This window comes from Phacochoerus africanus, chromosome 7 (assembly GCF_016906955.1).
Source record: "Phacochoerus africanus isolate WHEZ1 chromosome 7, ROS_Pafr_v1, whole genome shotgun sequence".
Classification (NCBI taxonomy): domain Eukaryota; kingdom Metazoa; phylum Chordata; class Mammalia; order Artiodactyla; family Suidae; genus Phacochoerus; species Phacochoerus africanus.
This window is the reverse complement of record NC_062550.1, coordinates 32259447-32284891: the sequence shown is the minus strand read 5'-3', so window position 1 is coordinate 32284891 and position 25445 is coordinate 32259447. Positions and strand designations below refer to the sequence as shown.

At 42.0% G+C, this 25445-nt stretch overlaps 1 protein-coding gene across 1 annotated transcript in view; it reads right to left on the bottom strand.

Annotated features, from left to right (window-relative positions):
• The window catches only part of SRGAP1 (SLIT-ROBO Rho GTPase activating protein 1), a 305344-nt gene that overhangs the window by 56021 nt on the left and 223878 nt on the right, over positions 1-25445 (bottom strand). Inside the window, exons 7-10 of the mRNA XM_047787114.1 lie at positions 21922-22143; positions 19649-19750; positions 4034-4231; positions 3081-3165 (exon numbers count right to left, since the gene is read on the bottom strand). Coding sequence (XP_047643070.1) covers positions 3081-3165; positions 4034-4231; positions 19649-19750; positions 21922-22143 — 607 coding nt within the window. The remainder of the gene's footprint in view (positions 1-3080; positions 3166-4033; positions 4232-19648; positions 19751-21921; positions 22144-25445) is intronic.

Genomic DNA, 25445 nt, shown 5'->3' with positions numbered 1-25445 from the left:
AAGATGGAATCTGGTATATGGACTCGGCGAGCTGGCTAAAATATAGCCCTATCCAATAACGGCATATAAAATCCTACCAACCATTGGGGCCTTCTCTCTGAACACACAAGGGAATCTATGTAGAATGAGTCCTATAAACGTTTGAGAATGTGACCCCGAGCATATTAACACTCATCTGCATGAAGTGCCAAGAACGAATTCACCCTCTACTTAATTCCCTCCAACTTGCAATTTCTTAAGTGGTATCTCTGGTCTGTAGGGAAGGACTTTGTGCCTGTAACCATTCATCTGAACTTAAGATAATTTATGCTTTGGGACTGGCCACGGACCTTTGGGCATCACTGAAATATCAGGCATTTGTGAAAAGTGGAAAAAAGAAAAACAGACTTTCGGTGATATTATGAGGGGGAAAAAGAAGAGAAAAGGGGACATGATTGTCAAGATAAGGCAACTATTCAATGAAAGAAACAAAGGGCAAAAAAGGGCTTTTTTTTTTTCTGTTTTAGGGTTTAAACTTCTATTACATAAGAATCAAAAGACTAGTTCAGGGAACATTCCTATATCCTTCATTTAGATTTCCCAGTTGTTCACATATTGTCATAATGGTTTTGTTTCCTTCTCTCCCTCTTTCTTACACGTATCTTTTTTCCTGAACCATCTGAAGGTAAGTTGCAGACATTATGACACTCGGCAAGCATTTCTTAAGAATAAAAATGTTCTTCATAACCCTAATACCGTTAATAATATCTAGGAAAACTAAAAATTCATTCAATAATATAATGTATGGTCTACATTTAAATTTCCCCAATTATCCTTAAAATGTCTTTTGTAACTTTTGCTTCTTTTTTTCTTCTTTTCTTTTTATGACTGCATCTGTGGTACATGGAAGGTCCTGGGCTAGAGGTTGTGAATTGGAGCTGCAGCTGCTGGCCTACGCCACAGCCACAGCATTGCCAGATCCAAGCCACATCTGCAACCTATACCTCAGCTTGTAGCAACACCTGATCCTTAATCCCTTGAGTGAAGCCAGGGATTGAACCTGCATCTTCATGGATACTATGTCAGGTTCGTAACCTGAAGAGCCACAATGGGAACTCTTAACTTTTTCTTTTTTTCTTTTGTCTTTTTAGGGCTACACCTGCTGCACATGGAAGTTCCCAGGTTAGGGGTCAAATCAGAGATGCAGCTGCCGGCCTACACCACAGCCACAGCAATGCCAGATCCAAGCCGCCTCTGTGACCTATACCACAGCTCATGGCAATGCTGGATCCTTAACCTACTGAGCGAGGCCAAGGATTGAACCTGTGTCCTCATGGACACTGGTTGGCTTTGTTACCGCTGAGGCATGAACTCCCAAATTTTGCTTTCTGATTTACAATCAAATGAAGGTTCACACACTGTATTTGGTTATGTTATTTATTAAGACACGTTTTAGTACTTTAAAAGTTATTTTTTTTTTCCTAAGTGAAATCGGCCTTTCATCTTAGAGTCTGGCATCTTAACTGCAATATGTGGAGTTTCAGGTTATCATGCCCTTTCTCCATGTGGACATTCCCTGAGGATAATGGGTCCTTTGGAGGAAACCAGGAGATGCTGGTTTACAGGTAAGGAAGGTTCTAAAATGGTAGGGAGCAAAAGTTTAGTCAAGTGAGAAAACTTTTTAGCCTGAGTCATTCCCAAAACTCAGTCCCATGATTTCCCTCTCCTACCTATATTCTTGTTCACTTTGTATAACTTCCGGCAAAATCTAGTGTGAATAAAAGATATTAAATGTGTTACAGACTATGAGGCACCTAGGACAGGGGCTTTGTTTCTGTTTAATTTTTTTTCCTTTTACATTTCACAAAGATGAAAAGCGAACAACATTGGCACCACCGCCTTTGCTTACAAACCTTTTTTTCTCTTCTGTTTTCCCATCTGTAAAAATGGGGAAATTAAGAGTGCTCAATTAAATATTAGCTCAGAACAATGCCTGGCAGAGACAAAGCCTTGGGTAAGTGGTAGCTACTTTGTTTTTGTCCTTACTAGATATAGCAAAATGCTTAATACAATAAGATTGTTTCTCAGCTAAAGCCAATGCCTCCTGGAAGAAAAAAAAAAAAAAAATCACTCAAACTGGCTTAACTGGTTTCTAGAGTCCAAAAAGACCTAAGATGGGACAACAAATACCAGCCCATTTAAACAAAAGGGGTGGGGCTGGAAGGCTGGGCAAGTCCAAGAAGGAAAGGAAGAAGTGACCGGGTCAGCAGGTGGGGGAAGGTGTAGCTTTTTCTTTTCTTTTCTTTTCTTTTCTTTTTTTCCTTTTTAGGGCTGCACCCGCAGCATATCTAAGTTCCCAGGCTATGGGTCGAATCAGAGCTGCAGGGACAGCCTACACCACAGCTACGGCAACTCAGGATCTGAGCTGTCTTCCACCTACACCACAGCTCACGGCAACACCAGATCCCTGACCCACGCTGACCCCGAACGCATCCTCATGGATATTAGTTGGACTTGTTTCTGATGCACCACAACGGGAACTCCCCCACTTCTCCACTCTTTTTTTTTTTTTGTCTTTTTGTCATTTCTAGGGCTGCTCCCGTGGCATATGGAGGTTCCCAGGCTAGGGGTCTAATCAGAGCTGTAGCCACTGGCCTACGCCACAGCCACGTGGGATCCGAGCCACATCTGCCACCTACACCACAGCTCCTGGCAACACTGGATCGTTAACCCACTGAGCAAGGGCAGGGATCAAACCTGCAACCTCATGGTTCCTAGTCTGAGTCGTTAACCACTGTGCCATGATGGGAACCCCCCACTCTCCACTCAAGAGCGCTGTGCTCTGAAGACCCTTCCTCTGGAGCTCTGTGTTGGCTTTTCAGCCCTCGATTTCACTGTTGTGCCTCTAGGTTAGAACCAAGCATGTAAAGAAAGCAGTTCCAGGGAGTATTTGATTCTCACAGATACAGATAAAGCCAAATCTAAAGGTACAGTGACTCTGCTTCCTCCTGCACAAATCCATGCTTCATACTCTTCACACAATACGAACATGACACCACATATAATTCAGGTCATCTCCCCATCTGAGTCGAGTAACTGACCTTCTCCAAGGGTCCTTTGCAACAAGTCATGCTTGGCCTGAAGTTTTGTGATGAGGTTACTACCCTCCAAATATTCTCTGAGTTTCTGCAAGTGGAAAGACACGTTAACTTTTTCAAAAATCACTCAATGTCAAGGAACTTCCCACAGGGTATCTAAAGTCCAGCCACTCTTATCTCCTAGATCCTAGAACTTGCTACGCAAAGTATGATCTGAAGCAGATCAGTGACATCAGTTTATCAGAGGTGTGGACTCTCAGGTGCATCCTCCCCAGACCTACTGGCATCAGAACCTGCATTTTTTTGGGGGGGTGGGAGGCGGGGCGGACCCATGGCATGTCGAAGTTCCTGGACCAAGAACTGAACCTGAGCCATAGCAGTGACCCAAGCTGCTGCTGTGACAATGCCAGATTTTTTTTTTTTTTGGCTTTTTAGGGCCACACCATAGCACATGGAAGTTCCCAGGTTAGGGGTAGAATCAGAGCTGTAGCTGCTGGCCTACACCACAGTCACAGCAACGCCAGAACCGAGCCGCCTCTGTAACCTACACCACAGCTCACGGCAATGCCAGATCCTTAATCCACTGAGCGAGGTCAGGGATCGAACCACATCCTCATGGATACTAGTTGGATTCTTAACCTGCTGAGCCACCAACAATGCCAGATTTAACCTGTTGAGCCATCATAGAACCCCAGAATCTGCATTGTAACAAGCTCTCCTGGTGACATGAATGTTTGTTAAAGTCTAAAAGGGCTGTTTCAGAGCAGTCCTCCTAAGTTTGCCTGCATGTTTGTACGATTTCCTAAACTCTGATGGACTGAATCGGGAACTCAGAGGGTAGACAGGAGTCTGGATTTTAATAAAGAACCCCAGGTGATTCCGATGCAACTCCAGAAATAGCGTTTAGGGACCCCAGACCCGAGCCCCAAGAGTGGCTGGGGAAGCAGCAGGCGTACCATGAAGTAGAACTGCTCTGTTTCCTGCTGGTTCGCCCTTCTCTTGGCGATGCTGGGCTTACTCAGGTAGGTTTCGGAGACAGTAGACTTTACAGACTCTGTGGAGCGACTGTGCTGGAAGCATTCCGAAACATCATAGTCCTCGATGGTGACCATATCCTGTATCGTCTGCAAGGTGGCCTCCGTTGTTTTCTTCACCTGGGGAGGGGAGCACACTTCTCATGTTAGGACCTTATTTTGTGAATCCCACAAACACTCAGGGAGAAACCATTCTGTCAGGCAGAGATGGGAACACAGGCCCAACCCCCCAAAATTCAGGCTCTATTAGGGCAGAGACACAGGTAAACAATATCCTATATCACCAATGTAAGGAGAAGTTTTCTTCAAAGTTATCCTAAGGAGGATATCACTTTATATTTAAGTTTTTATAAATCTCATGTATCACTGGGTACTCTCAATTACATTTTCTTCTTTTTTCTTTTTTTTTTGTCTTTTTAGGGCCATACCCACGGCATAGGGAGGTTTCCAGGCTAGGGGTCGAATCGGAGCTGTAGCCACCGGCCTACGCCAGAGCCACAGCAACGCAGGATCCAAGCTGTGTCTGCGACCTACACCACAGCTCACAGCAATGCCAGATCCTCAACCCACTGAGCGAGGCCAGGGATCAAATCCCCCAACCTCATGGTCCCTAGTCGGATTTGTTTCCACTGTGCCACAATGGGAACTCCCTACATTTTCTTTTTTAAAGCACTTTTTAAATGGAAGTGAAATCACATACAGAAAACTGCAGACCTGGAGTTCCCATTATGGCTCAGTGGGTTACGAACCCAACTCGTATCCATGAGGATGTGGGTTCGATCCCTGGCCTGGCTTAGTGGGTTAAGGATCTGGTGTTGCCATGAGCTGTGGTGTGGGTCACAGATGCGGCTTGAATCCCGCGTTGCTGTTGCCGTGTGCCCAGCAGTTGCAGCTGCGATTCGACCCCTAGCCTGCAAACCTCCATACTGTAGGTGCAGCCCTTGAGAAAAAAAAAGGAAAGAAAACACAGATGGTAAGTGTATACCTTTAAGAATTACCAGCAAGTGAATACATTCATGTGACCACCAGTCTGATCAAGAAATACAGTACAAGTACCCTGTGCTTCTCCCAATAACCACACACCACACACTTTTCTCCTCCCCAAAGGTAGCTAGTGTCCTGATTTCTAACATCATATTTAGTTCTGTCCTTTTTAAATACTTTATGTGCATGGAATCTTGCAGCATGTATGATTTTTGTCTTGCTTCTTTTGCTCATCTTTATATAGTAAGATTTATCCATGTCTTGTTTTTCATTGCTGAATGGTCACTTATGAGTACACTTTAACTGATCCCTTTTACTGTTGATAGATGGCTTATTTCTAGTTTGGGGTCACTGTGACTAATCCTGCTAAGAACACATTTTTGTTGGGCCACACATACTTGAGTAGAATTGCTATATACGGGGTATGCCAGACTCTTCTCCAAAATTATGGTTCTCATTTGTATTCCCACCAGCACAGTAGGAGAATTCCTATTATTCCACATCCTCAATAGTTGGTACTGTCATTTGAAAAAATGTAATCCATTGTGTTGGGTGTGTAGTGGTATCTCAATTGTGGTTTCAAGATGAATTTCTCTGGTGTTTGAAGTCATTATCATACGTTTAAGGCAATTTGGATTTTCTCTCTTGGAAATAGTTTGTTTTAATCTCTTGCTCAATATTTTATTGGGTGATGAGTCTTTTTCTTCCTGATCTGTAATATGGATATGAGTCTTTTGTGAGTTATACTGTAAAAATCTTTTCCCACTCTGTGCTCTAGCTTTTCACTCTTTCTATAATGTCTAAATGAACAGTCTCCAATTTTTTATTTTATTTTTTTTTTGCTTTTTAGGGCCACATCTGCAGCATATGGAGGTTCCCAGGCTAGGGGTCTCATTGGAGCTATAGTGCTGGCCTGCCATAGCCAGATCCGAGTCGGGTCTGCAACCTATACCACAGCTCACGGCAATGCTGGATCCTTAACCCACTGAGCAAGGCCAGGGATCAAACCTGCATCCTCATGGATCCTAGTCGGGTTTGTTAACCACTGAGCCATGATAGGAACTCTGAGTCTCCAATTTTAATGAAATCAATCTTCCAATCCTTCCCTTTTCTGCTTTTTTGTGTCCTATTTAAGGAATATTTTCATATCTTATGGCTGTAAAGATACTGTTCTATATTATCTTCTAGGAACTTTTAAAATTATCTTTCACAACTAGGTTGTATTCTACCTTTGCTTGTCAAAGTCAACTGCAAATCAGAAGCTTTATCCTCTTCTCAGACAACGTATAGGTGATTCGCGTTGGGGTACACCTGAAACTAACTCAACATTATATACCAACTATATTCCAACAAAATGAAAATAAAGTTTTTAGAACACCTTAAAACCATTGCCTATAGGCACAGGAAAAAATGCTCAATATCACTAATAATAGAGAAATGCAAATAAAAATTACATTGAGGTACCACCTCACGTACCACCTCACATTGGTCAGAATGGCCATGATTAGTAAGTCTGTCAGAATGGCCATTATTAACAAGTGAACAAATAACAAATGCTGGAGAGGGTGTGGAGAAAAGGGTACCCTCCTACAGTGTTGGTGGGAATGTGAATTGGTACAACCACTATGGAAAACAACATGGAGGTACTGCAGAAAACTAAATATAAAACTACTACATGATCCAGCAAGCCCATTCCTAGGCATGTATTCAGACAAAGCTTTCATTGAAAAAGCTACAAGCACCCCTATGTTCATTGCAGCACTATTCACAATAGCCAAGCATGGAAACAACCTAAATGTCCATTGAGAGAAGAATGGATTAAGAAGATGTAGTATGTAAACACAATGGAATACTACTCAGCCATAAAAAAGAACAAAATAATGCCATTTGCAGCAACATGGATGCAACTAGAAACTCTCATACTAAGTGAAGTAAGTTGGAAGGAGAAAGACACCATATGATATCATTTATCTCTGGAATCTAATATACGGCACAAAAGAACCCTTTCACGGAAAAGAAACAAACTCATGCACATGGAGAAGACTTATGGTTTCCAAGAGGGAGTGGGAGGGGCTGGGAGTTTGGGGTTAGTAGATGCAAACTATTGCATTTGGAATGGATAAGCAATGAGATTCTGCTGTATGGTCCAGGGAACTATATCTGATCAGTTGTGATGGAACATGATAGAGAATAATGTGAAAAAAAAGAATGTGTGTATATATATATATATATATATATATATATAAAACTAGGTCACATTGCTGTACAGCAGAAATTGACAGACCATTGTAAATCAAGTATAATTTAAAAAATTAAAAAAAAAAAACCCTAACCATTGCCTTTTCCTGACTTATGTTTCATCATAATGTGCCTAGGTAAGCATTTTAAAAATATATTCTCTCTAAAATTTTTTTGTACTTCCTGAATTCTGTGATTTTCTCATAAGCTGTGATAAAATTTCAGCCTTTATCTTTGCAAATATTTTTGCTACTTTTCTATCAGTTTTTGTCTGGGAGTTTAATTAGTGCGCTCAATATGTGTTTTCTGTATTGTACCTTTCTCTTCATATTTTCTATCCTTTTGTTCTTTCATGATTTATTTTGCCCTCCATTTTGATATTTCAGTCTTCAATGTCTAATCGGATGTTAAAATCATGCCCTGATTTATTAATTTAGGTTCATGTATTTCTCAGCTCTGAGAATTTCTGTGTGGCGTTATTTCAAATTGGTTATTTCACTCTTTATAGGTTATAATGATGCCCCGATGAAATCTGAGCTTGGCTTTTATCTCCTTGAAGACATTAAAAAGCTCTTTTACATTTTGTTTCTGATTAATCCAATATGTGGTTCCCATGGAGGTATTTTTACTGTCTGTTATTTCTTCTGGCTATCACTCCTGGTTTCTTATCTCCTTATGTACCTAGTTATCTTTGTTGGACATTTTTTTTTTTCCAAGTTATTTGAGGTCTAGGGTGAAGTTATCATCCTGAGAGAAATGTTTATTTTTCTAAGCCACTAGGGGCACTAATAGTTCAGAATCACTGGGTTTTATTTCTGTTCAAACCATTTTGACCCTCTTCTTTTTGGGAACATATGGTTTCCTATGTCATGGGTTTCAGGCGTGCCCATGTACCTCCTCCTGGATAGGGAAATGTCAAAGAATCAGCTGAGTGACTCCGTCCACCACTACAAGAAGTAGAAATATGCTGATTTATTTATTTTTCCCCCTTTAACAACAAATTACTGTTTAGGGATCTGTGCTAGGTCAGAAGCTTTAAAGAGGTCATGTGAGGGAGTAAATATCAAAAGGAGGCAAAAAATTTAACAGACTTAGTCATTATTCCTGAGGATACGCAAAATGCAAAGGACAGATATTGGAAAAAAGCACATTAAAGATGATTTAAAAACTAACATTAAAGTAGTTACCTTAAGGAAGTCCTGATTATATATCTATAGGCTGAATGAAAAGACTCATCATCACGGAGGGGACATCGGTAAGGTGCATACACCCTGTTCATACACCCCCACAGCAACAATAATTTGGCAGCCGTCCTGACAAAAGTGCATTTGTGGGAGACTGAGATCCAGATAGGAGCTTGTAAAACCTCAATGGAACCCACGACTGATGAGGACTGATAAGAGAAAGCTGGCCCCTGCTCATGTGGCAAGCTTGCCAACTTTGGTCCTGGCAACAGACCCCAAATTAGCCCCAATCCCCTGGAGACTCAGTTACAGTCCTATTTGGGCTTGGTCCTGCCATTAGTACCATCCAGGGACCCTAGAGGAGTCATGTCCACCTGTGTCCCCAGTAATAGCCCTGCTGACCTTGGTCCTAACTGTGGACCCTGTTATCAGCTCATAATGCAGTTCTAGTCCCTCTCAGCCCTGGTCTGGGAACAGTCGCATTACCCAGGGACCTGCTGGGAGGCATACTTGTCTCTGTGCCTGGAGGAACACCAGCTGACCTTGGTGCAACTGCAGATCTTAAAATGGTCCCATAACCTGGTTCCAGACAAGCCCAGCTGCAGTCCAGGTCAGTTTTGCTTGACCAGAAACCAGGCTTGAGACACATCTATCTGTGCTCCAGGGGCAGGCCCAGCAACCTCGGTCCAACAGTGGATAATAAAGTGGCCCTTAACTTGGTTCTAATACCTGTTAGCAATGGCCTTTAAGCAGTTTATATTGGCCCAAGGGACCCAACAAGAGACACGCCCATTTGTATTCCCAGAGGCAGGCCTGCCAACCTGTCCAACTTTGGATCCTGAAGCAGCCCTGTAACTTGGATCTAGTCCCTCTCAGTGGTGGTCTAGGAACAGTCCTGTCTACCTAGGGACCAAGAGGGGGAATGCCATCTGTGCTCCTAGAGGCAGGCCAGCAGACCTTGGTCCTGGCTGTGGACCCTATAGCAGACCTGTGACTTAGATCTAGCTATGCTTAGCTGTGTCCCAGGGCCAGTTCTGCCTGGAAGAGACCTGTCCAGTGACCTGGTGGGTGCCACACCCAAGCCCTTGGTAACAGGCCCACAGACTGTGGCCCTACTATGCACCCAGCAGCAGTCATGTGATTCCCTGTCAATCTCAACAATACTGCTTTTTTTTCTTTCTTCCTTCTTTTCAACTTCCTTCTCAGAAGCATGTATCACAGTTAAATTTGGAATTGTCAAGGAAAATAAAGGATGTGACAGAAGCCCCCAGACACAATGGCTATGACTATATATAATCCCACGGGATGCTCTTGACAAAGAATAACACTGGCTGCTGACACACATGGGCCATGTTAGTAAGTCACAAGGGGAAATATAATGAGGCAAATATGAAACGGCTCATATGAGGCTCGTAATGACTCCTCATGAGTAACAGGGAAACACAGTTGGGTTTGGTTTCAGGTGAGGCCAGGAATGCGACAAGGAATTATGAAAAACCTCAAGAATACACTGCCCTGGAGGAGGGTCCAGGTGGCCTGGTCTCTTGAGATATGGTTCAAAATGAATGATGGCAGAGAGCAGACGTCTGTGGGGGCTTCTGTAGACTGGCTCTTTTGCCTTTTGCTCCCAGGACCTTACCATTATGAGAGCAAACAAGAGGTTTCATTCTGAGCACGGGGAACTCTAGGCAATACTCCATACTAACCTACATGGGAAAAGCATCTGAAAAAGAATGAGTATATCTATATGCATAACTGAATCACTTTGCTATACACCTGAAACTAACACGACATTGTAAAGCAACTCTACTAATGGTACAATTTTTTTAAAAAAGAAATTTCGTTCTTTAAACAAACTGCATTCGTTTTCTAGGGCTGCTGAAACCAAGTACCGCAACAGAAACTTCCTGCCTCATAGTCTTGGAGGCCAGCAGTCTGCGCTCAAGATGTGGGCAGGTTGGTTTCTTCTGTGGGCTATGAGGGAAGGAGGTGTCCCTGCCTCCTTGGCTTATAGATGGCTCTAGTCTTTTCATTCTGTGACTTCACCCTCACTGATGTCCTTGTAATAAGGGGAAAGTCACTTCAACTTGATCACCACTGTGAAGACCCTACCTTCGAATAAGGTCATATTCTCAGGTACTAAGGGTTAGGACCTCGCAATATGAAGGTTGGGGGAACACTATTCAACCCCTAAAATATGCCACAATAACGTATGCCCCTGTACCTTACACCCTGCACCTGCTGCAGGCCTAGTCATCCTTTAAGGCTCATCACTCCATATGTGAAGGTGACCCCAAGCCCTGTCCTCCCCTCCTGACTTAACTACTTCTTTCTTGCCATCCCTGACCTTGTAGGTATTTCAGTTACAGCAATGTGTCATTTCAGATGTATTAAAAACTAGCAGAAAGAAACAAGATTAGCAGAAAGAGATCACACACACATTCATGCACATCTATAGACTGGATTCATGCCATGGTTAATTAGCCAAGGGAACAGAAACATTACCAGTACAGGCCACAGAAGGGAAGGGCAGTGGCAGAGCATCTGGCCATGGCCTTTTCTTGCTCCTGATACCTGAACGGGGGTACAGATGCCAGGGACACTGTCAGTGCTGGGTAAGGTGGTGCCAGATCTGGAAACACAGTCCAATTTTTGCTGCCCCCTTTCCCCTGCTTTTGGGGAGGGGTCATGTCATCATTCCAGAGGAATTCACACTAATAATCTATGTATTTGCATTGAAGGGGATATTTATAAAATACTGGGCTCTCAGGAATTTTGAACAAATTTCATTCTCAGCAATGATACAACTGAACCCAGAGAAGCAAACGTCGTCATTGCCTAGAGCTCTCTGAACAACATCTTGGCTTCAGCCATGTTTCCGAAAAGCCTGTTTTCCTGCAGCCCATCCGGATTCTGACTGAGTGACCCATCTGAGTGGACTCTTTTCTAAAAGTGGTCCGGGGAGCATGATCCCAAATCCATTCCTCACAAGCACCTCCTCCACACTGTTCAGAGGGGCTCGGTTTTCTCCCTCCAGTGGGAGCACCTTGAGGTCAGGGACAGCTTAACCAGCACACTGCCTGGAACACAGCTGATTCTCAAGAGAGCAGTGAAAACGACCTGAATGAATGGTGGAAGTTGAAGTCTCCCTCCTTCTAAATCAACAGATGCCAGCAAACACTCTGCACACACCAACAATATGGGGTTTCTTTGCCGACAGTCACTCAGACCTCTGCTATTTTCTTTGGGATGCCCTGTCCTACCCATCACTTTCAGACCCTTTCCAGGAACTCTCCTCATTCTGCTTGGTATTTTTCTGGACCAAGACCTCCCTTAGGTGAGTTAAGGCTTATTTGAAATATATATGTATAAACACACTCACATACACAGTGCTTCTAAAAATACATGTTTTCAGAGAAAAACAGTTGATCCTGTTTGATCCTGTTTTCAATTTTGGCCAATGCTATCATTTAAGGGTTAAATGGCCATTATTTTTCACTTGGGCTTTTTTTTTTTTTTTCCCTTTTATTTTCTTTCTTTCTTTCTTTTCTTTTCTTTCTTTTTTTTTTTTTTTTTTTTTTTTTTTACTTTTTTGGCCACACCTGCAGTGTACAAAAGTTCCTGGGCCAGGGACTGAATCTGAGCCACAGCTGTGGCAACGCTGGATCTTTAACCACTGGGAATGCCTCACATAACCTTTTAGTGTCAACCTCATCATTAGAAGGTAGGTTTCAGGCAAGTAAGAAACAAAAGTAAAAATGAAGGTAAAGTCACAGAAATCATCAGACACAGCAATTATGATTAAGTGGTTACTAAGCTTCACATCTTATACCACGTCATAGAAGAATTTGAAAACTGCCCTTAAGGCAGTTTGATCAATGATGTATGCACGACATGGGATTTTGCTGCAGTCGTTGGTATTACAGGAAATCTGGGGGGCAGGGGAGATGTGATTTCTCTACCCTAGGTAGAAATGTAAGCAGATAGGTTAGGGGGGATCTCCAGAGAAAGAGAACCAGGAATGGCTTTCTTGACATAAGAGAAGCCATTTTGGCCTAAGACATGTTGTGATCTAAGGCTGGCCACAATGCTTGTCCTTGAACAGGTCTCATTAATCAATGAACCTAAGGGAACAAAGAATGCAGAACAGAGAAAAGGCAGTTGAACAATAGCGCAGTGATAAAGCAGAGTCCCAGTTCCTCCTCGAGATACACATAATAATCTATCTTTGAGTTCTGCAGGAACTAGGGCCCCATCCAGGCAGAGGACTGAATGATGATGTTGACCCTAAAGCTTGGACTCTGTCAACCTTGGCCCCAAGTCTATGCTGAATTCTCCTCTGCTCAAGTCCCTTCATGAATGTGCATGTATCCTCTGTTTAAAAAAACTTCCCCCAATTTTTTTTTTTTTGTGGCCTTTTTGCCATTTCTTGGGCCGCTCCCTTGGCATATGGAGGTTCCCAGGCTAGGGGTCGAATCGGAGCTGTAGCTGCCAGCCTACGCCAGAGCCACAGCAACATGGGATCTGAGCCGCGTCTGCGACCTACACCACAGCTCAAGGCAACGCCGGATCGTTAACCCACTGAGCAAGGGCAGGGATCGAACCCACAATCTCGTGGTTCCTAGTCGGATTCGTTAACCACTGAGCCACCACGGGAACTCCAAAACGTCCCCAATTTTGCAGGTGGGGAGATAATGCTTTAGGAAGGATTCCTAAGGGTTCTAACTTGCTGCAAGTAATACATTTTTTGTTCTCTGGATCTTTGGCTTGGTTGTGAGTTTTGGCTGGACACCCACTAAGAGGTAAACCCAGTTTTCAGGTAATGGAAAGTATAACCCAAATCTCTTTACTTCCTTCAATTACCTATACCATTAACATTCTCTCACATTTGCCTAAAATCTTGTTTATTATTGTCGAAAATAGCCTGTGTAAGGAATATACTTTGGGAATAGTTTGAGATACTCCCCAGTGAACTGCTCGTGAAAGATTTTAAATGTTGTGAGGAAATTTTATATGTTCATTAAACACTGTTGCAAATTAATTGTGGAATTAATTACAGACTACTCTCTTTTCTATTCCTTTCAGAGGGACAGATCTACTATATCTTAAGAGAGACTAGTTGTTTTATGTGTAAGAAGAATGTTAGGGGACCATTGACTGAAATGGCCCGCCTTAGCCCGGCATGATAATAACTGCTTGCATGAGTTGTCTCCCACCCGGAGGCCCTGATAAATGATGTGGGGCTGTCAAAGACTAATCAGGAGAATTTGGGAGGGGGCCACTGGGAGGGAGGAGATGACCAACCTCCCAGAATCCTTGGCGCTGGAATCCACTGTGGCTGAGAGGTGCAGGTGCCACCAGGAAGGACCCTGAGTCAGACCAAATACAAGCCAAGCAAGATTCTGGCCAGAGACAACCCCCAAACTAACCCCACTCCCATAAAACCTGAGGCTGTGAGCCACAAGGTAAAGCAATTCTCCTGGGTGCCCTTAACCTACAGCTCTCCCCTGGGTGCCCCTTCCCCATAAAGGCTTTTGCTTTGTCAACTATGTATGTCTCCCTGGACAACTGATTGCTAGTCAAGAGCCGATGTGGGCCCTGGAGGGGGTTCCCTTTCCTGCAACAAGAAGGTTTTACTCATAGCACGGAAGTGATGAGCTTATGAAAGCTCTCTTTTCTGGAGCAAACACCGGGACAAATGTTTAAGTTTGTATGTAACTAAGTTTGTATGTAGGTTTGTATGGAAGTAAGTATGGGTGTCCTAAAGAAAAGAAAGCCGGAGTTCCCATCGTGGTGCAGTGGTTAACGAATCTGACTAGGAACCATGAGGTTGCGGGTTCGGTCCCTGCCCTTGCTCAGTGGGTTAACGATCCGGCGTTGCCGTGAGCTGTGGTGTAGGTTGCAGACGCGGCTCGGATCCCGCCCGCGTTGCTGTGGCTCTGGCGTAGGCCGGTGGCTACAGCTCCGATTCAACCCCTAGCTTGGGAACCTCCATATGCCGTGGGAGCGGCCCAAGAAATAGCAACAACAACAACAACAAAAGACCAAAAAAAAAAAAAGAAAAAGAAAAGAAAAGAAAGCCCTAATTGCTTTACTTATGCAATTCATTTTCCTCTTCGTGGGCTTCATATAGATAAAGGAGGACTGAGGCTCTCTAAAGACAGGGAAATGCAACTTAAGGGGATTTCTCCAGAGACCAGCTTTGAAAGAAAAGGAACCAAAGGAACAACCCTGACAACAAAGTTCAAAGAAACCTTTCTCCTTCCCTTCCCTTCTTTTTTTTCCCCTCCAGTTTTCCTGTGATATAACTGACATAGAGCGTTGTATAAGTGTAAGGTGTGCCGCGTAATGATTTGACCTACATACATCGACTCACATGCATCATGGAAGGATGACCACAATAAGTTTAGTGAAACCCATCATCGCATATTGATCCAAACTTAAAAAAGAAAAAAAGGATTTACTCCCTTAACAACGTTCATATATAACACACAGCCGTGTTAATTAAGCATGTTATACATTACATCCCTAGCATAATTTCTTATAACTGGAAGTTTGTACCTTTGTCCATCTTCATTCAATTCCCCCTCTCCCCAACCCTGTCTCCCTTTTTATGAATTTGTTTTTGAAGTAGAATTGACCTACACCATTTTAGTTCCTGGTATACAACATAGGGATGTGATGTTTTTACACATGATAAAGTGATCACCGTCTTAAGTTTAGTTACCATCTGTCACATATCACAAAGATATTACATAATTACTGACTATATTCCTCATTCTGCAGACTTCATCCCTGTACTCATTTATTTTGTAACTGGAAGTCTGTGCTTCTTAATCTCCCCCACTTATTTCACTTAACAATAAACTTTGAGGAAGTGGACAAGGCTGGGTAACAGTGAGTTGGGAAGAGTGTGGAAAATGTTTATAGTGGAGTTCCTGTCGTGGTGCAGCAGTTAACGAAACCGACTAGGAACCATGAGGTTGTGGGTTCAATCCCCGGCCTTGCTCAGTGGGTTAAGGATCCGGCGTTGCCGTGAGCTGTGGTGTAGGTCACAGACGTGGTTCGGATCCCGCATTGCTGTGGCTGTGGTGTAGGCCGGCAGCTACAGCTCTGATTAGACCCCTAGCCTGGGAACCTCTGTATGCCATGGGAGCGGCCCAAGAAATGGCAAAAAAGACCAAAAGAAAAAAAAGTTTATAGTGAGAAAGGTATAAATAATCATTTAGATTTAGGTGGCTTTCAAAGTGCTGCCTGTAAAAGTAATTTTTTTTTAATGTATCATTTCAAACTTTTAATAAAACGTTATACTGTTAGGTGAAGAAAAAAAGAAAACAAAAAAATTAGAAGTAGAGTTGTATGAGCAGAAGGCCCTGCTCTTATTCTGTGAGCATAATACACAGTGGATGCTACTATTTGTGGGCTGGCTGACTAGAAGTTGGGATCATAAGACTGAGGTACCCTTGACGTAAGTTTACTGCATAATGAAACCAAAGGCTCATTTTAAAAGGTTTAACAGGCAAATGTAAAGTTGTGAAGTGACAATAAATGTCACAATCCATTATGAATCTGCGTCAGCCACAAATCAAATCAAGCCCTTCTCATACCTTTACTTCCAACTTTTACAACTTAGGAATATACTGAGGCCACTTCACAAACGCTTATGCATTCCTCTTTGTTTTAAGCCAGGTGTGGCAAACTCAAATATCTTCCAGGGCCAAGCAAGTCATGAAAATAGGCAAGTGGGCTGAGTGGGGGGTGTGGCAAACAGGAAGCACATGCCCTGTGTCTAAGGGGAGTATGTACTGCTCAGTTCAAGCCAGAGAAATGAAGGCCTAGTATAATAAGATCTTCTAATTTTGTAGCAGTTGGTAGTCCATGTCTTCATGCAAAAAAAATTTAGATGACAAGAACAATTTGAAAACAAAACAAAACAAAAACAAAAAACAAGCACTATAGAGCAAAGGAAATTCATCTGTAGCCAGACAAGGGCTATGGGCTCTTAGCATGGAAGCTCTCTTACAAGAAGGCTTCCTACAGTTTTGAGTAGTGTCCATTATTTCCAGTTGCCTAAGATTTGGTGGAAAGGCTCATGTTCCGTTTAGCTGTCCTACCTACGCTTTTATAAGCTTGGATGAAATTCTCCCTCAACTTTGATCTTTTCACTGAGTAGATAGAATTGTTTTTAGTTAATTAAACCCTTTCCACTCAACTTTGGACTTTCTAAGTATATATAAGTTTGTGCAGAGGCAGAGAATTATACAGAATTATACATGTGTTTCTTTAGCTGTCTCTTTTGGTTTGATACCAAGGGGTCAATTTATGTCCTCCTCTCAATGGAAGATCAGGGCAAATTCCTTATTCATGGTGGAGAAAAGGGCTACAGAGGAGCTCCAAATCAGCAATGATGGCTAGGTTACTCCCAAGTTAGGGCTCTGATTTTTCACCTTGTATAAATGACTCGTTAGAGTCTGCTTCTCGCACTAGACAGCTGCTAACTGTGACTTATTCATCTCTGTACTTCCCACACGTGGCAAAATGTGTGGAATGTAGAAGTCACTCAATAAATATTTATTTCACTGAAATGAACTCACTCACAGCATCCAAGCTCCTTCAGCTGGCTCTCAATGCCTCTCGGCATACAAATTCCAGCTTCACCTTCACCTCATCCCCAAGCAGAAGCTGCGTGATAACCAAAGCACTCTGTTCTCCAATCTTGAAATATAGTGGAACAGCTTTCTCTCCTTCTCTATCTATGGAAATCTACTGGTTCTCACAAGGCTGGTTTAACTCTTACTTTCACTGGGAATCCCATTCCGCTCAGTGAATTTGCCCCAAGTGCAACAATCATAAACCACTTGTCATGCTCGCAAGAAACATCAGGACAATCCAATTCATTTGCTGCTACAGTAAATTTTGAAGAATTAATCCTCAGAAAGCAGAGTCTGCCCCTATCAGTTCATAAAGACACTATGCTTTTCCACATTATGCCCCAAGGGGAAGAGGAGGGTCGTGCATTCAAAAGGCTGCAGAGGCCAGCCAGGTTAACCTAAATGGACTAGGCCAACGTAAGACAGGAGCTGAACAGCTACGGTCAAGAGAAATGCAAGTACCCCAGCCTTTCCCTTCATGAGGCAACACAGGGCCAGAGTTGCCACACTTCCCACTTTTCAACAGGCCCAAACTGTGGGAGCCAAACAAAACAGGTCTGTGGGCTGCAAGCTTTGACCATGTGTATAACACCCTGTTTTCCTAGAGCTTAGACACTGTTTCCAAATAAAACCGCAAGGGCGTCCACACACACACACACAAATTGGAAGTCACCAGACGTACAAACCATAGGCTTAAGAGGATCCAGTAAACTGCATTAGGTGAGTATTTTGTGGTGCCCTGCCAAACCCTAAGCTCTGAAAACACCTCAAGGAGAGTAACGGCTTTCCTTTTGGAAAGGCTCATTAATGGGACTTCACACAGAGACTGAGGTATTAATCACACTGGTTGCATCGTAAACACACATGTTTGACTAAGGGGTGGTTTGGTTCTTCTGGAAGGAACAGAAACCAGAAAGGCTGTGATGGGTTTTGATCAAACTGCTGATCTAGAAACACACCACTCTTTCTTCACAGAAATAAATACACATTCACCATAGCTCAAAATATCCCAGTGGGATTAGAATAAAAGAGGGTACTAAAGTGAATTTTGATTATTTTTTTCAAGGGTGAATTGTTGCTGCTGCTGCTTTTTTTTTTTTTTTTTCCCCTTTCTGTCCCATATTCCTTCATTTTGGAAACTGCCTGCCTCTAGAAATACAGACCTCTATTGGGGCTGTCAATTTGTTTCTATGAATTGGTACATGAGAGAATCCCATTTCCTGGATGTAATGGTTGGTCCAGAAGTATACATTATTTCAGTCAGGCCAATGAAAGATCGATTTCAGAGTTAAGGATGCTGGGATGACGTGAGATGGTAAGCTGTATGGACCACGTGGTCCTGGATCTCTCAATGAGGGGGCAGGGAGAGACCTCCTACCAACACATGAAGATATCTCATCAAAGGGATGAAAAGAGAGAGATTCCTGATAACAGCATCTTGACACAGGTTCAATCACTACTGAGGCTGCTGCAACCATGAGCCAATAAGTAAACTTTCTGACTTGACTGAGTTTGATTTGGGTTCCTGCAAATTATAATTGAGTGCCTTGACTAATACAAGACACATTTGTGGTTTCCATTTTTTTTTGTTTTTGTTTTTTTTTTGGCCACACCTGAGGCATATGGAAGTTCTTGGGTCAGGCATTGAATCTGAGCCATGGCTGTGACCTGAGCCATTGCAGAGACAACACTGGAACTTCCCTATTTTTATTTAAGGAGAATGTGGATCCAATTAAATTAATTTCAGAGACAGGCAGCTGAACTGTACAAATGCTTTCTGGCTCAACATATAATCCACATTTTATGTTCTACCCATTTAAATCCACTTACGTCAGCAGATAAGCAGTTTTATATGACTATTCAAGTATTACTTTAAAATATAATTCTTGGACTAATTATATCAGTAATGACATATTCAGTACCAGAAATCTAGAGAATACAAAAAAGTATTTTAAAAAGTACTGAGAGTTCCCTGGTGGTCTAGTGGTTAGGATTCAGTGCTTGAATGGCCCAGGTTTAATCCCTGGTCTGGGAACTGAAATCCCTTATTGAGCCACTGCATACTGTGACCAAATACAGACAAAAAAGGTGTAAGTTTCATTTTTTTAGTACTAATTTCCAAAGTCAGCATTAAATTAACATATTGGACAACATTTCTTTCCACGCATTCATGTATATACTCTTGGACACATATGTGGCATTTGATAATCCAGGAGAACTACTTTCAGTATTTAAGCATATAAGAATAAGGGTGTATTGACATGTGTATGCGGTGAACCCCTGGTAAAGTATTCATCTACAGTGGAATATAGAAACTTTGCATTTATCCTCTACAAGGAATATTTTAGGATCCACGATTTAGCTGCACATGCATGATGAAGAGAATGCAGTTACCATGTTAAAGTGACCAAGTCGTGTGAAAATGTCTTCCAGGTCACATTAGAACTCAGATCACTTGTGAGGGCAGAAAGCATGCTCACCTCCTCATTCTCGATCTTGAGCGTGGCCAGTCGGGACTGCAGCTGCTGATACCTGAGCATGAGCTCAGCCTGGACCGGCTGCTGTGCGCTGACTTGACACACCTGATGGGGAATCAGAACGACAGTTACAACAGGGTGCCATCCGCCAGCCTTCTGCCTGAATCACACGGATCCCCGTAGGAGTCCAATTACATATTTTCCGCTTAAGAGCAGCCTCAAAACTTCAGTTTTAAGTATGAACTTGTTAGGTGAGTGGCAAGAGCAGAATGCAGCTGCTTGGCCCGGAGATGACTAGCACGAAAGCAGCTGCAGGAAGCATGCCCTTGAGAATGCAGCAGTGGCTGGAGACGGAACTCAGGCTGACGTTTCACTTGTGGAATAATTAGTGGGCACAGTGTGAAAGATGATCGAGTGTATGGTCATGCAGGTAACAGCAGGGCTGGCGGCAGAGCCTACCGGTTACAGTCAGCTGGGTGACCGTGTTAAGTTACTAAACCTCAGTTTCCTTATCTGTGAAATGGGAACAGTGGAGTTCTTTCGCCATAGGGTTGTTGTGGGGGATGAAATGTCCTTATGCATATAAAACACTCAGAACACTGCCTGACACACAGTGCAAACTCAGAAAAAGCAAACAGCTACTATTTTTTTTATCTTTCTACCACAGTTTATTTTTGCCACTATCAGCCAAAGTGATCTACCACGAAACTGAAGAAGAAGCTACTTGTCTTAGGTTTTGGGAGAAAGACATTTGGCCATGATCTTAATTATGGATAAAGTCGAAATCAGAACCTTTCAATTATCTTAAAATCACACTAGAAAGCAAACAATTTCTTTTCATCTTTCTTGGCATAGAGATGGTCTTGGTCAATGAGGGTTTCATTTTATAGAGTCTCCAAAAGATCATTGAGAGTATTGCTCCCTGGCAGAACTGGCCATAAAAAAGGGTAAGAGACTTACTATGTTAAAACAATAATAGTTGAGAAAAAAAGTAAAAACTTTTAACCCAACTGAAATCACTTGTCTGTGACGTTTTATCATTCGGTGTTTTAACACATCCATAATGGAACAATGAAAACAGTAACCATTTAGTTTTATAAATATAAGTCTGGGTGGGATAAGCCACTTGCCTGTCAAATTCACGTGCTATTGGCATAAAAACTGCTTACCATTTTTAATCAAGTAATTCAGTCTATCAAATCAAGCAAAAATAAAGTTAGGTCAGAAATATATCAGGTACATACATACATCTTAAAAGTCTTAACATTAGGTGTTTCAGAAAGAACTGTGACATTCAAGAAGAAATTTTTCATGGAAATCATAACTGTTTTTAAGAACATACTGTCACCACAATAAGCTAAAATTGAGTTTTTAATCTATGAGTATTGTTTAGCACAGCTGGGATACCAAGTGCTATATGGCATGCGCCATTAATAGGTTTTTCTTGTTTTCCCCTGTTCGCAGATAATAAATACACAACTGTAACTCATAAATGATTTAAATGGATTTTCTTCCCTTGGATAAAATAGGACAGAAAGCTAAATTTATATAATGAACCTGAAATACAAAACATCATTTGTAATGCTCATTTTACTGGTCTGGAGTCTTAAAGAAATGTTTTGTATCTTTTTTCCTCTCTTCCATTTTCCTGCCATTTATAAAGCTTCTTCTTTATGGGGATCTTTAAATCATGATTATAAGAAATCTTCAGAGAGATGCTACTGGGCCAGAAAAATGTTTTGTTTTGAATTTAAATTTGAATGTCTTTTTTTTTTTTTTTTTATGGCCACACCTATGGCATATGGAAGTTCCCAGGCTAGGGGTCTCTCATTGGAGCTACAGCTGCCAGCCTACACCACAGCCACAGCAACACGGGATCCAAGCTGTGTCTGTGACCTACGCCACAGCTCAGAGAAACACCGGATCTTTAACCCACTGAATGAGGCCAGGGATACTAGTCAGGTTCATTACCACTAAGCCACAATGGAACTCCTAAATCTGAATGTCTTGAGGTGGACGAAGAATTCTTTATCCTGCAACAGATTAGTGCTTACACCCTAGTAAGTCTGCATCTCTATCTCTCTGGCCTCTGGAGGCACTGGAGTATTTGACCTTTGTTTTAAAAGGTGGTAGTGGCTGGTCATGGAACATTATAAGGTCCAACGCAAAGGGAGAAGTGAGAAAACTGGGAATTCTTACAACTGTTGGGTACAGCAGGTGAAGAGTAATGTAAGCGAAGAGACAATTCATTAGTTTTAAAATAACCAATTACTGACCTCATCACCCATGTGAGATTGAAACTCAAATTTCATTGGTGGGCAGAATGCAGCTGGGTACATCTCCATGAATCTCTGCTTATCACTCCTGGGCTCCAAATTGTCAACTGCATTCTCAATGATGTCTAAGCCTTCGTGTCTAGAGGTTTCAAGGTTATACTCCGCAGAGAGATATGTTCGCAGGGCTCTGTTTAGACTTGCATGGTAGCCAAGATCACAGCACTTAAAAAAAATAAAAGAACATCATACACAAAAATTAACTCAAAATGGATCAAAGACCTAAATGCAGTAGCTAGAACGATAAAGTTCTTAGGAGTAAAAGCAAACCTTTATGACCTTGCATTAGGCAATGATCACTTGGACATGGCATCCAAAGAACAAAAAATAAAAGAAAAAATAAACTGGGTTTCATCAAATTTGAAGACTTTTATCTTCAGAAGGTACTATCAAGTAAAAAATCCACAGAATGAGAAAAACATTTTGCAAATCATGTTATCTGATAAGCAATTTGTATCTAGAATATATAAAGAACTGAATAATAAAAAGACAAATAGCCCAATTAAAAATTCAGCAATGGAGGGTCCAGTTGTGGCTCAGTGGAAACGAATCTGTCTAGTATCCATGAGGTTTGATCCCTGGCCTCATTTAGTAGGTTGGGGATCTAGCACTGTTGTGAGCTGTGGTGTATATAGGCTGATGGCTATAGCTCCGATTCCATCCCCTAGCATGGGGACATTCATATGCCATGGGTAGGGCCATCAAAAGCAAAAATAATAACAATAATAATAATAATAATCTGCAATGGATCTGCTAGGTATCCCCCCCATACACACACACACACACACACACACACACACACACACACACACACACACACGGTATATATATAATGACCATATATATACAAGCATGGGAAAAGATGCTCAACATCATTAGTCACTGAGGAAATGCAAATCAAAACCATAATGAGATACCACTAGGAAGGCTATACGAAAAAGACAGATAATAATGTGGATTGGAGAGGATGTGGAGAAACGAATTCTCACACGCTGCCGATGGGAATGTAAAATGTTGCAGCCACTTGGGAAGAGAGGCTGGCAGTTTGTTAAAAGGTTAAAAGTTAACATATAGCTTGGCAATTCCATTCCTAGTAATATATACGAGAGAGACAAAAACATATTTTACACAAGAAACTGTACATGAGTGTTTATAGTAGCATTAATAACTGAAAAGTGGAAACAACCTAAATGTCCATCAACAAATCAACAAAATGAAATATTCAGCCGTAAAAAAGAATAAAGTATGGATAGACGTGACAACATAGATCAGCCTTGAACTTATGCTAAGTGAAAGAGGTCAGTCACATAAGCCCATACATTGTATGATTCCATTTCTATGAATGTCCAGAAGAGGCAAATGTATAGAAAGAAGCAGAAGGTAGGTTACTGGCTGCCTAGAGCCGGGGGATGGAGGAAGTAGGGAGTGATGGCTAAGGGGTGCAGGATTTCTTTTCAGAGTAGTGAAAATGTTCTGAAATTGGTTGTGGCAATGTATATACAACTCTGTGAATATGACAAAAGCCAACTGTGGATTTTGAGCGAGTGAACTGTATGGTATGTGGATACTATCTCAATAAAGCTATTAAAAAAAGGAAGCACAATCAAATACCAAAAGGAAATAATGACAGCATTTAAGTTTGGTCATGCATACTGACATTGATACAATGATTTACTGAAATCCTTCTGGAATGTAAACATGCTAACTGCAATATTTTGATATTTGCATAATTTACTGAAGACAACAATGATTGCTGTACTCTTTCAGAAATGAGAAGAATAGGTTTGAATCTGCCAAAATAGTCCAGGAATGCCTTCTTTCTTAAGTCTAGAATAACTTTTTAAAATAAGAAATATGTAGGTCGGTCACAAATGTGGTTCGGATTTGGTGTTGCTGTGGCTGTGGTGTAGGCCAGCAGTTGCAGTTCCGATTTGACATCTAGCCTGGGAACTTCCACATGACACAGATGTGGCCCTAAAAAGAAAAAAAACAACAACAACAAAAAAAGAGGGAGTTCCCATCATGGCTCAGTGGTAACAAGCCAGACTAGTATCCATGAGGATGCAGGTTTGATCCCTAGCCTCGCTCAGTGGGTTAAGGAAGAATCTGGTGATGCCGTGAGCTGTGGTGTAGGTCTCAGACGCAGCTCCAATTTGACCCCCAGCCTGGGAACTTCCATATACTATGGGTGTGGCCCTAAAAAAACAAAAACAATTAAAAAAAAAGAAAAAAGAATATAACTAGATAATGGTCAGTTATAAATTACTGACAGTTTTAAGTTTGTACATAAAGCAAGACAAATCTCTTAAAGAGGAAACAAGTGGGTTTAAAGGCACAAAACCAGGTCATCCCTATATTGTCCTCATGAAGTTTAATCAATTCAATTTGATTCAACTGGACTCACTAATTGGCCATCTACAGATGCCTGGGAATTTGCCAGGCTCCAGGAATAGGAAGACTGGAACACAGTAAAATATAAGCTCCATTCTCAAGGAATTCAAGTATAAGCAGTTCATTAGTTTGCTACTACAAGAGTAGTAGAAGAGCACAAAGGATGCATCCCGTGTTACGTTTTATGAAGGTACAAACGCCATCACTGATCTGTCCTTGGAAATGCCGACACATTAATTTCACCCTCACCCTTCAATTTCAGAGTTAGTAAAAAGTTGGGATTTTTGCATATTCTAAAATCTTGTTTTTCAAAGTGTGGTGTGTGGACCAGCAGTATCAGCAGCACCTGGAGCTTGTTAGAAATGCAGACTCTTGAATCCCACCCCCGACCCACTGAATTAGAACCTGAAGTTTAAAAAATCCTCTGGTCCCCAGGCAGGCCTACGCCCTATCTCAGCAGGGAGTAGTTACTGAACAGTCATTGCCTAATATCTCCTTTAAGCATAAAGGGGTACAACACCTGGAAGGGGGACTGATAGGGATGGAGTAGACACAGGTATTTTTAGAAGTCCCAATAAAGGACCACAGATAATGAGGGAAACCTAGGGGACATTGGGAGATTGCTGTAAGTAAATAAATTGCTCAAAAAAGCCAGCAGAACAAGGCAGCCTTGCCGCTTTAGTGGAGCCTTAGAGAACTGCCTCAGGTCATTGGGTGGGGACGGGATTAGGCCTGTATTCATATTCAGACCAAGGGCAAGAGTTTGAGAACCACCCTTCTGCGGATTTGAAAACACACCTTAAGGGATACTAAGGAGGAACTACTACTTCCAGAAAGGAAAAGGCAGGCTTTTCCAACCCCCAGTCCCCTTGGATGATAAAACTGTAGCCCATCAGATCCTGGGGCAGAGCTTCCTTGCCTGCCTGCTTGCATCTCTCACAGACATTCTATCCTAATAAATCTGTTTCTTGCCTATCAAAAAAAAAAAAAAACACCTCTGGTGATTCACATAAACACTGAAGTTTGAGAAACAGTGCACTGAAACAGCCAAGTAAAAGGGTCTTGAACCCTGTCCT